The sequence below is a fragment of the Nyctibius grandis genome, chromosome 8 (assembly GCF_013368605.1).
Source record: "Nyctibius grandis isolate bNycGra1 chromosome 8, bNycGra1.pri, whole genome shotgun sequence".
NCBI classification, from domain to species: Eukaryota; Metazoa; Chordata; class Aves; order Nyctibiiformes; family Nyctibiidae; genus Nyctibius; species Nyctibius grandis.
The window spans coordinates 13,625,925-13,639,971 of record NC_090665.1 but is presented as its reverse complement, the minus strand read 5'-3'; the positions used below and the strand labels follow the sequence as shown (position 1 = coordinate 13,639,971).

The window sequence follows — 14,047 nt, the reverse complement described above, 5'->3', positions numbered from 1 at the left end:
TAGAGACAAATGTTTAGACGAGGGCGGATCTTTGCGCTGTTGCTTTTCAGCCAGTGTTATTTCTGAGAAGCACTGGCCTTAAATCATGCAGTGTAGAAGTTTAGTGATGTTGTGTGTGCCTTGAGACTTTTTTTAATTGCCCAGAACTTGTGCGCAAGTAAAGTTCATATTTTTTTTATTGTTCTACAGGTTGCAAAGAGGTGCAGTCTTGTTACTTAGTCCCTGGAGACATGTTTCTTTTAGATGGAAAAAAGCTCACTCTCCCATGTGATGCTGTCCTGATTGATGGAAGCTGTGTTGTGAATGAAGGGACGCTCACAGGTGCAGCCTTGGAGTTGGAAATGCTAAGGCCCTGTGCAGGTTCTCTGTCAGGGAGATGTCTCTATCTGTTCTGACAACAAATTGTTTGCTATTTATTAGAATAGTTTGCAGCAGGAGGTGGAAAAACTGTGGCTTGAATAACTCACACTTTTCTTGGGCTTTTGAACACTGCCATTGTGTAATATGCATTTCTCATCCGCATTAAAAACAAGAAGGATTAATCTACTGTCAGGAGTAGAAAGTGAAAATACTCTAATACAGTGAATATGTATTTTTTGAGTTTTTGGATTCTGATCTTGCAGCAGTTCTGTTCAAGCAGGCAATGTATGAGCACTGGGGTCAGTGTTATACCTAAACATCAAGCCACTACAAGGCATGAACTTGGTTCAGGGGCAAAATTTGACACAAGCTCCTTGATACAAAATGCTAGAGAAACGATCTGATGTACTCTGAAACTAGAACTGTAATAGCTGTCACCATAAATCCACATGTGTAAGTACATAAGCAAGCTAATTAGTCAGGCAAGCTTGAACACCTAAAGGTGCTGTCACTTTCTAATATGCAGAATCTGATAGACTTTTAAATCCCTTTTAAGGGAAGTTGCATGCTGTTGTTCTTAGGTGAAAGCATTCCGGTTACTAAAACCCCCTTGCCCCTCACGGAGAGTCCGATGCCCTGGAAAACCCACAGCATGGAGGACTATCGGAGACACGTCCTCTTCTGTGGGACAGAAGTCATACAGACGAAGGCGACGGGCAGAGAGCCAGCGAGAGCCATCGTGCTGCAAACCGGTATTTCCTTTATCATTTTCTAACCAGCGGAGGGAAAGCACAGCCCCAGAGGCTGGTAGGAGAGCTGGTTTCTCTTTGTAGTTCAAGTCCAGCACAGGTCCACTGTCCCCGAGAGGTTCTTGTTGCCACCTGATGGCTCAGGCTTGTGCAATGTTACCTGCTTTCAAACAGCACCGATGCGGTACGACACCGCCATGTCACGTATGCAATGTATGGGTTGTGTCTTCATGTAGGGTTCAATACAGCTAAAGGTGACCTGGTGAGATCCATCCTCTACCCCAAGCCAGTGAACTTCAAACTCTACGGAGATACCTTCAAGTTCATCGTAGGCCTCTCTGTCATTGGTGTGTTTGGACTCATCTACACAGTGTGTGTGTTCGTGTCCCACAAGGTAAGTACGAGGGATGCCTCTGTGCTCCAGGCTCTGAGCCCTTGGTCACTCAAGATCCTTGGAATATTGTTCACTTCTGTAATTCAGTTTTCAGATGCCAGAATTGGTGGGGGGCGGGGCAGGGGATGGACAGAACAAAGCAGAATAAATCTGTCATCCCCAGGGGCAGACCTTGGGGTGCATTGCTCCTGAGCAGGAGGTTCAGACCCCCTGAGAGTGGCAGTACCAAGGCAGGGAGGCTGTTCCCACCCCATTGCCCCTGTTGATCTTGCTGTTTGCAGAAGCCAGTGGCAGACGTGGTGGCTATGGCCCTCCTCCTCCTCACCGTGGCTGTGCCTCCTGCTATCCCCGCTGCCTTGACAACAGGCACTGTTTATGCCCAAAGGAGGCTGAAGAAAAAGAAGATTTTCTGCATTAGCCCACAGAGGATTAATATCTGTGGGCAGATCAACCTTGTTTGCTTTGACAAAGTAAGGTGCTTCCTGGGGCACTGAAAGATGCTGGGGCTGCTAGGAACATGGGATATTTTGTTTTCCCCCACCCCATCTACCCTGATGTAACCCCAGGGAAAAATCCTCTACAGGTGGCCATGCAGCAGGGTCACACTGCGGGCAGGAGGCTTTCCTTACCCCACCTGGGAGCTGGGGAAGGACCTCTGGGGATGTGCAGGGGGAAGGGGTGGGCAACAGCAGGATAACTAGATATTTATTTAAATTTAGACAGGCACACTGACAGAAGATGGACTGGACCTGTGGGGCATCATCCCTTCTGAGGGAAGCCGGTAAGGAAGGATTTAATTTAGCGAGGACTAATGTCCAGTGTGAATGTACTGCCCAAATGTCTAGTTAGGAGGGAGGCAGTTGCATAGGATATGGAGAGACAGCAAATAACATGCAGCAAGAGATGTTCAGGTGTGCCTGGGGAGACAGAGTGCAATGGGTGTCCCTGCTCAGGTCTTTCCCTCCAAGGAGGGCATTTAGGCACTGCTGTGGCAGGTGTAGCCATGAAGGTTGCTGCTAATTCAAGACAAACAGAAGTCGGCAGCAGCATGAGTGCTTCTAATTACCCTGAGGGGATATGGAGAATATGCACAGAGCTTTTCAATTATGTCATTCGCAGCGCAGCTCAATAAATATTCTTAATCTAGTCAATAAACCTTTCATCATTTAAATGTTAGGGTAATGCTCCTTCTGTTGAAATTGAGTGTTGCCGACTTTGGTGCCTGTTGAATCTCAGCTACCTTCTGTAAATGCTGGGAAAAATTTGTGAGACCACAGAGCAGACCTGCAAAGCTCAGGTGTCCTTAGGGACTCCCTTAAACCCATGGCAGGCTCCATCTCAATTCCAAGCCCAAAGACCACTGAAATACTCAAGAAATAACCACTATGTAAACATTAAACTTGATTGTATCCCGAATTCTACTGTTTAATTCATATTACTATAATACCATAACAGACTTCAGCTCTGCAGTGCCTGTTATGCTAAACTTGAAATATTAATCTTTTGCAGTGGTCAGGACAAATCACACACCCCATATCTACTCCCAGGTTTTCATTAGTAGTTGTTAATATATCAGATACTTCAACACCATGGAGATAATCATGCCGTAATGAATGAAAGGATGAATTCATTGCGAGAGGAGAAAAAGGACACATTCCTCAAAGGACAGAGAGAAAATTACTATCTGATGCAAATTAATGAGAAGAAATTAATAAGTGTCAACCAATAAAATACTCTTCCAGTGGGACCAAACCACAGGCACATAGTACAATCTCTTCTTGGCCCTCCTCCAGTGCCTCAGGGACACCACACTGAATAGGTGCATGTTGATCAGGCTTAGAGCCCACCAAAAGGCAGACAGCTTGCGGCAGTGCCAGAGCGATTTCCACCAAAGTAGCCTTGCAGGTAGTGTCTGCTCAAATAAGGAGCAGAACAAAACTGGATCCATATATTGGAATAAATTCATGTAATAAAAAAATCCTCTGTAAGGTAATGTAAATGTAAAGCTCTCTTTGCAGACATGTCCAGTCTGCACCGAGCTGGGAACCAGTACTGGTGGCTTGCCAAAACACAAGGAGGAGCTATTGCTGTCTGCATTGATTTCATTAGCCTATTTGCATAATTAGTCTTTTTTAAATGTTCACATTTTTAAACATATTATAAGACCAGCTGTCAGCTAAGCTGAATACTGCGAGCCAATGACAATAAAGGAATTTCATTCAACTTACAAAATATCCTATTGTACATTTAATAAGATACAAAAGTTTGTTGGTTTTCTGTGATGTTTAGCAGTTTCACAGTGTCTCTCAAGTATTAATTAATTAATAAGCCAATTACGACCAGGCTGAGAAGAAGGTATAATTTGCTGGAAAGAAAACAGACTTTGATGGCCTAGAGGGACAGTAGGTCCCCAATTCATTGTTCCTTTTAATAGAGCTCTGCGAGCTGTCACGCTGCTCGCTTCCAGATTCCTTTCACTGCGCCTGTGTTAGTAACAGGGGATGCTAGTGGTGATCAAAGGTAAATAAAATCTATTTAAATTTCTCCTTAATATGCCAGCCTAAATGGTAATGGGCTGTGTTCTGGTCTGGCAGACACAGCTTGTCAGCCAGCCAGTTTCTTAGAGGGGAATGTGTGTGTGAGAGGAGAGGACTCTGAGAAATAACTTCCATGATGAAATTATAGAGCCTTCACCCAGCCCAGCCTCGCACGTGTTCAGTCTGCACTGTGGTGCCAAGGAGGGAATAAACATCAAGGCTGTCCACAGAAAGAAACTGGGGCATGAATCTTTGACAGTGTGCTTTGGTGTAGCTCAATAGGAGACCACCAACTTACCCATTTTTAAAACCAAGGTGTGAGGGACAAGCATCTGGTGTCTGTGGCTATGCAGATGTAAAAACTATAGCTGGAAGTGAAGGTTGGGCTCCTCATGGCTCTCCCACCACACTCCCATGGGTGCTGAGAGAGGGCTGATGGTTCTTATCCACCCCGGTGGGTGCACGGCACCAACCCAAGTCGATGCCCCCACTTTCCATACTGCAGCTTCACAAATATTCTCCTAGGGCACATTGTCAAACTTCTGTGAGATTCCTGCTGGAATTTGTTTCCTCCCCAGTAGTGTCTTCTCTGCTTTGTCTAATACCAAAGAGCAATTGCCAAGCAGGACTCCTGTGCCAGCCCCTCTGAGTGTTTCACCCTCTCAGTTACTTCACATCAAGTTGAACTCATGTCAATTAATTATTGGGTACTTTTTGGTCTCCTGAATGCATCTGATCTGTTACTCAGAAGGATGGGTAGGACAGTGTGTTGCTTGCAGTTATTTGGCTCAGCTCCACTGAATGCAGCAGAGCAGCACCTGTATGACGTAGCTGAGGACTTGTGTCTCTGCATCCCTCTCATAAGCGGTCCCACTAACCATCTGCTTTTGGTCAGGTTTCAGAAAATCCGTAAGTTCCCATCCAGCACTCCTCTGCCCTGGGGACCTGTGTGCGGAGCCATGGTGAGCTGTCATTTGCTGGTTGTTTTGGATAAGAAGATTCAGGGAGATCCACTGGACCTGAAAATGTTTGAAGGCACACACTGGGTAATGTGACTTGCATCCTCTGCACACATCTAAAGCACGGACACCCCCAACCCCGCCCATGGGGGTTTACTCACAAGTCAAGCTCAGATACATGCCTGTAGGGGAAACTCCTTTGCAGTCCTGGTCATAACAGCTGGAACTGGCTCTGTTATTTCTACTAACCTCGTGACAGATTTGCAGTACTGTGGCTGCTTTTTGATAGTCCAGCAATCATTTTTCTTGGGACGGCCTGCATTTGCTCTCTTAATTTGATTTGGAAACACTGGAATGTAAGGAAGCTGAGGGGGAGCCTGGTTGCTGCTTGCTGGAAGCAGATGATCAGACCACGCCGTTGGCCATGTGGTGCAGAGAGTGCAAGTCAGCCAAGGAAATGCACAGGCAGGTTTTTATGCCCTTATGCTAAAGGCTGTTATCTCTGATTAGCAAAGGGACATCCCTATGGAGAAACCAAGGCTGGAGCCTCCAGCTGAGTGAACAGCAAGTCTCAGAGACCTGGGGAGGAGGTGAGAGGCTGAGCCTTGGGGGCTCATCTGCATGGATGGAGAGTTGCTTGGGTGGGAGCAGGATGGGAAGAGGCAGGGAGAAGGAAAGGGGCAATTCTTCTCCCTGCCACATCCTAGCCTGGAGGGGTTCTGGGTCTCTGCAGTTGCCTGCCTCGTCATCTTTTCTCCTTCAACTTTTTGCTCAAGAGAGATTAATCAATAAGTAAAACAGATGGCAGCTCTTTCAGCAGCACTGCAGGAAGGCATCAGGCTGGTGCTTGCTCCTGTGGAAGAGCAGGCAGCAGCAGAGCCACATGACAGCAGAAGGGGACCATGAGGGTGAATGAGCCTTGGCAGCACATAAAGTAACAGAGCTGGAGGACTAAAAGCATCCTACACTGAAAATTACCACCCTGTTTCTGCATAGAACATCAGTGAGAGTCTTTTAAAAGCAGGAGACTGGAAGATAAAACCAGCTAGATAAGGATAATTATTTCTCTTTCCCTTTGTCATTGATACGGCATTAAATTTATGTGGAAGTTTTGAGTTTAGAGAAACCACAAAATTTGACACAGGTTTTTACTCTCATCCAGTAAAAAGACGCAGGGCCGTGTAGGCTTCTGCTAAGGACAAGGCTGCGGGGAGGCTGTCACTGACGATTGATAGGAAGACCTATTAGATCACAGCAAAACACTTCTGCAACTGGGTGCCAACAGTAAGGGGGAAACACACTTCCATGTGCTGCTGCCCCTGCTTTAACAGACAGGTGTGAAGCTAAAAAAAAAAATCAGAAATAATGTTTTTCCTTGTACAGGAGGTAGATGACTCCAGCACAGCTCAGGTTGGGGCTGATGCTCTCGACACCTGCATCGTTAGACCGGGACCAAAAGCCAGCAGTGTAAGTCCAGTTATTTCTGAGAATGAATATTCTGTATTTTGAACCTGCAGTATGTGCGAATTCATAGCACATACACTATTCATTTACCTGGGCTAGAGGCTGCAAAATGCCTTTCAGCCACTCTTGGTACTGTGTTGCATCTTCCCCTAAAATACCCTGGAAGCATAGGACCAGAAAAGCAAATTCTGATTGAAGTGGAGATGCTGCTCTGAAGTGGCGACTAAACCACTTCCTGGGCCTTAAAAGCCCCTCATTTCCAACTCCACTATTTGTGGTAATAAAAGATACAGACTTCTGAGCCCGCACCCCGTAAAACTGCTGGCAAAATGAAACTACGCAATCAGTTTAAGTGGAAACTAATGCAGAGAAACCGTGTAAACAGAATAAATGTCTAAAGCATGAGTTCATCTGCAGGAGGAGGTAATGTGAGCAAGGACAAGCAAGGCATTACAGCTAGAAGCATGGACGTGGGTCCATGAGTCCTGCTGGTAATGGTCGTGCAATCCCTCTAGCAGATTTATCAGCATCACCCCAAAGCACGGTGTTGTTTGCTTCACTCCTCCTCTTAAAAGTACGCTTGGGAAGCTCTAAGTTTTGACAGTTGAAAATTATGTTTCCAGTCCAAATGTTAAGCCAGGCAGCATCCTCCTGCTGGAAGGAGTATGATTTCTGCTAGAAATACCAGGGAGACAGTGTTGTGGCAACAAGGAAATCAGTCTGGTTTCTAGGATTGCTCTGTTGCCACGGTAATGTCACTGTAACACATCACATTTCAGTTCCCAGGACTGTAAATGCAGGAATATTACATTAATATGTGGTTATTAAGAGAAAGGGTGGGACAAAGCCTGGGAAACCAGTTAAATATAAAGAAAAATATTGAGGTTCCTGAGAAGTACACTGGGAAGACAGAGTTGTTGAAACTGTGGTTCCTAAACTTGTAACCAATGATCTGATCCCATATCCAGAAGGCAGCAAAAGTGAAATAATCTCCTATTAATAATAAATCACCTTAGCAAGAAAGCCTCAAATGAGCTGAAGTTCAGAACGTATTTACTTTGTGTAATCAATGACTCAAATAACATCTTAATTTCCTGACCACTCCAGGCTCCTGTGGAAGGAATAGCAATCCTACATCAATTCCCATTTTCTTCTGGGCTGCAGAGGATGTCTGTTGTTTCACAGAAGATTGGAGAGGAACAGTACGACCTGTACATGAAAGGAGCACCAGAAATAGTGTCCAGCTTTTGTAGACAAGAAACTGGTATAGAATTGGGAAAGGGCAACTTTAGAGTGTTTATTTGTACTTAATCCAAACCAGAGTTTATGTTGGGGCTCTAATCCTAAAAGGTTTTCTGCGCTCACTCTTCCCACTGGCCGCACTGCAACTGCATGTGTAATGACTCTTCCCACAAGCAAGCCTTGGGCTTGTTAAATGTCATTAGTTAATACTACAAACAAGTTTTCATTTCTTGTTTGTAAGCTAAAGATGCACAGAGCCCAACAGCTAGTGAGATGCGCAGCCTGAGGTTCAGCCTCTGTACATCCCTTAGTAGACTTGCAGCAGCTGAAGATAGAGCACATAAATAATGTTGATATGTCAAAATACCCAGAGAAGATGAAGGATCATGGTAATTGCATGTGCCACAGCAAGTGTGTTGTGCTGTACAAGTTCTTAAATTTCCTGCTAATTTATTGCCCTGTAAATTCAGCATTGAGTTACTGACCCAGCTTGCAAAGGCTTTAAATCTCAGCGATGGGAAACTTGCTGTGGACGTGCAAATTACTGTTATTAATGATAATTGGTATTAATACTTGAGCCAAGACTTCTCTTCTCTTTCTGCAAGTAAACACAGGCTTTTCTTTTTTGCATGTGAACAATATTATAGGCTTATACTCAAATTTGTCTGCAAACTTGAAACTCAGGTCACGTTCACTGAATACTTCAAAAGGATGCCGAGCAAACACAGTACCAATGGTTTGTGGCTCTGTAATTTGTTATTTCAGATGACACTGACCTGAAAACAGGTGAAAACTGTTTTGGAGGACAATGGAGAGATTTAGTTTAGAACCACCTAAGATCTAATAACACAAACCTCCAAACAAGTCAACATGAGCAAGAAAAATGTCTTCAAAATTACGTTCCACTTTCTCAGGTTTCCAAATAGCTCCTCTTATCCTGTCTTGGTTGTTTCTATATCGATTACAGCTTAATGAATAATTAGGTACCGCACTGTAAAGTTGTGATTGCAGTACGTAGTGAGTACAGAATACTGCTGAGTTAAAAGGAACTCTTTGCTTTTAGAGTCACAGGAATGATCAGAGAATTGATGATTTAGGATTTGGGAGAATTCTCACATTAAGGCATAAACATAAAAACAATTTCCTCAGTCACTTGGCATGTATGCAGTAAAGCTTAGGACAGAATTATGAAGTCAGTCATTTGTTCTGTGCCCAGTAATTGATCTTAACTACCTGCACTTTAACATGCTTTTAAAAAGCATGAAACAGATGCATAGATCACTTATATGAACAGTCAGTTACAGAGCCTTGGTACAAAACAGCTGACTTCTGTGAGAGGCCACAGTGCTGCAACTAAGGCTATAAAGTGGTTCAGAAGTCAGGCATTTAACCCTAGAAAAGCAATCAGCAAGGATGGAATATTCTAACCATGAAACTTTTTTTCCTCTGAACAGTCCCAGCTGATTTCTTAAAGGAGCTTAAGACATACACAAGCCAAGGCTTCAGAGTCATTGCCCTGGCCCATAAAGTACTAAACCTGGGAAAGGATGTACACATGAGCAACCTAGAGAGGTAAGGTGTGCTGATAGCTGCTGGTATTGCTGTGGGGATGCTTTCCTATCTACTTGTTATGACCTGCCCTGACTCAACCCTTCCCCTCCTCTCCTGCTGAAGGAAGCCATTGGGAAGCTGTACCATAGAACACCTTCCTCTCAGCAGATGCTGATTACACTGCTAATTGCCTGCTTTACTACTGCTCTTGCAAGGTTCACTGAGCTGAATTTCAGAATCTGTTATCAAAGGGTGATGAAATCTGGTTATTGTGCTTCTATATGGCAATATATTGGGACTGCAATGGAAATTTTGTATGCCATAATCTGTGGGTTTCAGCCAGCCAGTTCCTGCAAATCCCTGTCCCTCTCTCTGTACATACATCTCTGCTGCATTGCTCCTTCCTCGAGACAGCAATGTAGCAGATCAGCAGCTTGGCTGAAGCTGTAGAAATGTTGGCGCTGGTTGAGCAGTGCTTGTCTTGAACTCGTAGCAGTCATGTTTCCCACTGAGCATGGCTTTCCTCTTGAACAAAAACTGCAGGGAGAGCCTTGCTCCCTGTGCCGTCCCCGGGAAACAGCACATGTGTTTTTGTCCTTGCTCCAAGAGAGGAGGCAGAGTCTGGGCTGGCGTTCCTGGGCCTCCTGGTGATGGAGAACCGCCTGAAGCAGGAGACGAAGCCTGTGCTACAAGAGCTGGCTGCTGCTCACATCAGGAATGTCATGGTCACAGGTAAATCCCCCCAGGCTCCTCCTGCTGCCGTGCTGGCTGCCAGAGGGCACACTGGAGAGAGATTAACTCCTGCAGCATCCTCCATTGCATGTCCATGGTGTCTACCTGGACTGCCACCATGCTATGGCAGATGTGAGGAGCCTGCCTTTCCACTATCCTTGCAGGGGACAACCTGCAGACAGCTGTCACGGTGGCCAGGAATGCAGGTATGATTCACACAGGCAGCAAAGTCATCCTCATCGAAGCAAGTGAACCGGAGGGCTCCGCTCCAGCTTCCATTGCCTGGCAATTGGCAGAAGACAGCAAAGCAAACACAGCTGCTCCCCGTGTAAGCACAGCCAGGGATGGTTGCTTTCAGGTGCCAGAGGGAATTATTAATGTCTAATGTCCAGGCTTCTCAGGCCTGCACTCCTTGGTAAGGATTTGGAATTAGCTCTGAGGAATAGAGGAAACCTGGGGCCTAGTTTTGTATCTGCCCCAGGGTATATGGAGGTGTGGTACGGACCCTGTACCTGTTAGGGAGAAATAATACTGCAGCTCTTTGCTCAGGGCAACACGTGAAATAACTACACAAATAATTGGCAAGGCTTTGCAGGTGCAGTGGCCACTTCAGTCATGCTTGAAGTGTGCAGAATTAATGTGATTATACATACTTGTCTGTGTGACTATTTGCTGGACCAAACCTTGGTGTCTAAACTAGCAGCCTGCAGCTAACAGGGATTAGTTACACGTAGTAATACAGCTAGAAAATCAAGTACCGCCAGGCATAAAGTTTTACAAAAGGATGCTGCAGAAGGCTGTCCCTGGTTGCCTGGTGGGAGGCTGACGGGGTGGAAGTGAAATGGCATGTTATGACCTCAGTCTGAGAATAAATGCTGTCTTATTTCTAGGAGGTATGTGCTAATACTGAGGAAAAGATCACCTTGGAAGGAGAAACCTGCAACTACCATTTTGCAATGAATGGGAAGTCCTATCAGGTTATTCTAAAGCACTTCTACAAGTTGCTGCCAAAAGTAAGTTCAGAGGAAACAAAGCACTTACTTGCCGTCCCCGTTTTATTAAGTGGCAGTGGTGTTCCAGCTGGAGAAAGGTGTTTTTCTGTCGGTAGCTGTAGGGTTGTCACTTCACGTTATGACAACTCTGGGCAGCCTCTCACCATGCCTCAGGTTTAACCCAAACAGCTTGCTTTCAGCATCTCCTGAGACCTCAGATGACAGGGGTGGCTGTGGTGCTGTGAGCAGCTGCGCGGTGGAGTTACTGTGTGGTCACCTGCTCAATTTCAGTTTAATTAAAAACATCAACCCCATTCCCATGTACCACTACCATAGCTCACAGTGCCTTCTGCTCAGCAGGGGATCAGGAACATGAAATACCCACATCTAGTAGCAGAAATCTTCAGCTTCTGTCCCCCAGTCGATAAAATAGCCGGTGCTGGGACAGATTTTCAGATTTTATACTCTCTGGCCAGATTTTCAGCTAAGAGAAACCTCAGGCTGAGCAGTGTTATTGCTGCTGTCATCAACCATCTGTTCTGCACTTGGGAAACACTCATAATGTCTTGCTGCTCTAAGGGCTGCTGCAGAGCACCTGGTGATTGCTGGCTTCCCAGCACCTCCTACAGCACAGGCAAGGCAGGAAACAGAGCAGGATAAATCTGATGTTAGACAAAACTCGAACCCTAAGGGCAGCAAAACCATGGCAGGGTTTGGGAAACAGGATTAGAGGGTTTTACAAATGTGTCAGGCACCCATCAGGGAGGCCTGATCCTGCCTTGGTGGAGCAATGGATGCACAAATGCCTGCCCAAGGCAACACCTTGCTCTTTCTTGCAGGTACTGGTGAATGCGACTGTCTTTGCTAGGATGTCTCCTGGCCAGAAGTCCAGCCTCGTTGAAGAGTTTCAGAAACTCAAGTAAGGTTCTCTGTTGTTTTCTTCTTGAACCAAACCAATAAACAAGTTTTCTTTAAAGTGTAATTGTCCCACCTAGTGCTGCTCCAGGCCCAACTTTCCCACCCTCCCTCCCTTCACACGCGATCCCTGTTTGCATCTTTTGTGGCTGCCTTCCTTCCAGTTCCTGCACAGGGATCCCTCTGCATCTAGAGTACCTGCAACCCTTACCCAGACTTAGCCACTGCTTCTCACCGGTGCAGTACAGAAGGCAGCGTTAAATGAGGCTGAGATGATAAGAATACAGAGGCAGACAGAGGCAGACCCTCACGTATACAAATAGCCCCCACCCGCAGCAACTCCTGCACAGCTGCTGGTGCTGTCCTGGCTGCAGCTTTAGCAAAGCTGAAAACAACCTGATGCAGTTGAGAGTTTGACCCCAAAGATGCTCCTTCAGGTCCCCCAAAGGAATGTTTCCTCCCCCAAACAGGACTCACGCTAACTATGGATATTGCTTGCTAAGCATAAACAAGATGCGATACCTTTCTGAAAAAGAAACAGCTAATTATCGATTATGAGGTGCTTCCTCTGGGGATGAAGTTCCCTGCCCTCTTGGAGGGACCTCACGTGTGGTGGTTTGGGAGCTGCTGTATTATTTCAGCAGTTTCTGTGTCTTTGGGTCTACAAAGACCGTCGAGGAGAAAATGCCGGTAAAAGCCAAGCTGCAGCCGCAGGAGCTGCTGCAAACATGCACACCCTGCTCTTTTCCATGGCTCCTGGTACCAGAGGGGAAACACTGTCTGGAATAAAGTGGCAGTGGTCCCTTTCCCATTACAGCTTCTTTCAAAACTTAATCATAATTTGGCCCGGTGCATTCTGCCCCATCCTCTCCCCATATACAACTTACCCTCTGGAAACAGGCACCACCTTCTCCAGGGCCAACACGAGTCCCTACTCTGCTGTACCCACAAGTGCTAAGCCAGCAGGTGCTCCACCACGGGATCAGCTACGTGCGAGGTTTATGTGTTTTCCTTCTGCTTCCTCCATCAGTTACTATGTGGGTATGTGTGGTGATGGAGCCAATGACTGCGGGGTACGTAGGAGATCAGCTCCGTTCTTGTTAAATTTCCTCTCTTTCAACCTAAGGAGTGCTGTGACGAGAGGCTGCCCAACACCACTTGTCACCAGCATTTCCCAAGGTAGCCCGTGAGTAAACTCAGTCAGCGTATCACTGTAAAACACTATCTACACGTGTTTGGGTTTTTTTTTTATACTAACATACACAATAACAGAGGATTACCATTTTGTTTTTTTCCCCCCAGAAATAGGGGCAAGAGACTTTTTCTTACACATTTCTTACAAATTGTAAATTTGAGGGTCTTAGCCATAAAAATAATTATTATATTACTTATCATATTATTATAATCTATTATATATTATAATCTATCTAGTAAATTAAATACGCTATAATAATATAATATTATTATAATAAATATGTTATCATAATATAATTTATAATAATGCATTAGCTTGCTTTGTAAAAGTTGTCCGTAACCTACATCTGAGCAGTAAACCAGAGGTGACAAGGCCAGGGACCTCATAAGAGAGCAATAAAAGAAATACGAGCAGGAGATTGAAAGGAATAGAAAGAGGATAAAATGCTAATTTAAATAGTCGAGGAGACTGTTTAACAGGAGAGGTATGCACAAACTCCAGTGTGGGAAACGGCATACAGGGTAGTTCAAAGGATTGCAAATAGGTATAATGGGATCAAATGAACAAAAGAAATATTTAAGCTCCAGGGAAGGGAAGATATCTGGAAAATGAGATCAGCAGGGTGACAGAATAGAGGAAGATCAATTACAAAAGGACACTTGAAGCAAAATCAGGTTGGTCCTGCTTGCCTAACCTGATCTCCTTCTATGACAAGGTGACCCGCTTAGTGGATGAGGGAAAGGCTGTGGATGCTGTCTACCTAGACTTTAGTAAAGCCTTTGACACCGTTTCCCACAACATTCTCCTGGAGAAAGTGGCTGCTCATGGCAGCCACACGTGGATGTGTGTATGCATAGTTGGGTAAAAAACTGGCTGGATGGCTGGGCCCAAAGAGTTGTGGTGAATGGAGTTAAATCCAGTTGGCAGCCGGTCACAAGTGGTGTTCCCCAGGGCTCA

General features: G+C 45.4%; 1 protein-coding gene across 1 annotated transcript in view; it reads left to right on the top strand.

The window, feature by feature from the left end:
• The window catches only part of ATP13A5 (ATPase 13A5), a 33,874-nt gene that overhangs the window by 12,702 nt on the left and 7,125 nt on the right, over positions 1-14,047 (top strand). The window contains exons 9-22 of the mRNA XM_068406554.1: positions 190-321; positions 942-1,112; positions 1,346-1,503; positions 1,785-1,973; positions 2,223-2,284; positions 4,936-5,086; positions 6,383-6,466; positions 7,571-7,727; positions 9,160-9,277; positions 9,864-9,988; positions 10,153-10,316; positions 10,879-11,001; positions 11,820-11,899; positions 12,926-12,968. Coding sequence (XP_068262655.1) covers positions 190-321; positions 942-1,112; positions 1,346-1,503; positions 1,785-1,973; positions 2,223-2,284; positions 4,936-5,086; positions 6,383-6,466; positions 7,571-7,727; positions 9,160-9,277; positions 9,864-9,988; positions 10,153-10,316; positions 10,879-11,001; positions 11,820-11,899; positions 12,926-12,968 — 1,757 coding nt within the window. The remainder of the gene's footprint in view (positions 1-189; positions 322-941; positions 1,113-1,345; positions 1,504-1,784; positions 1,974-2,222; positions 2,285-4,935; positions 5,087-6,382; positions 6,467-7,570; positions 7,728-9,159; positions 9,278-9,863; positions 9,989-10,152; positions 10,317-10,878; positions 11,002-11,819; positions 11,900-12,925; positions 12,969-14,047) is intronic.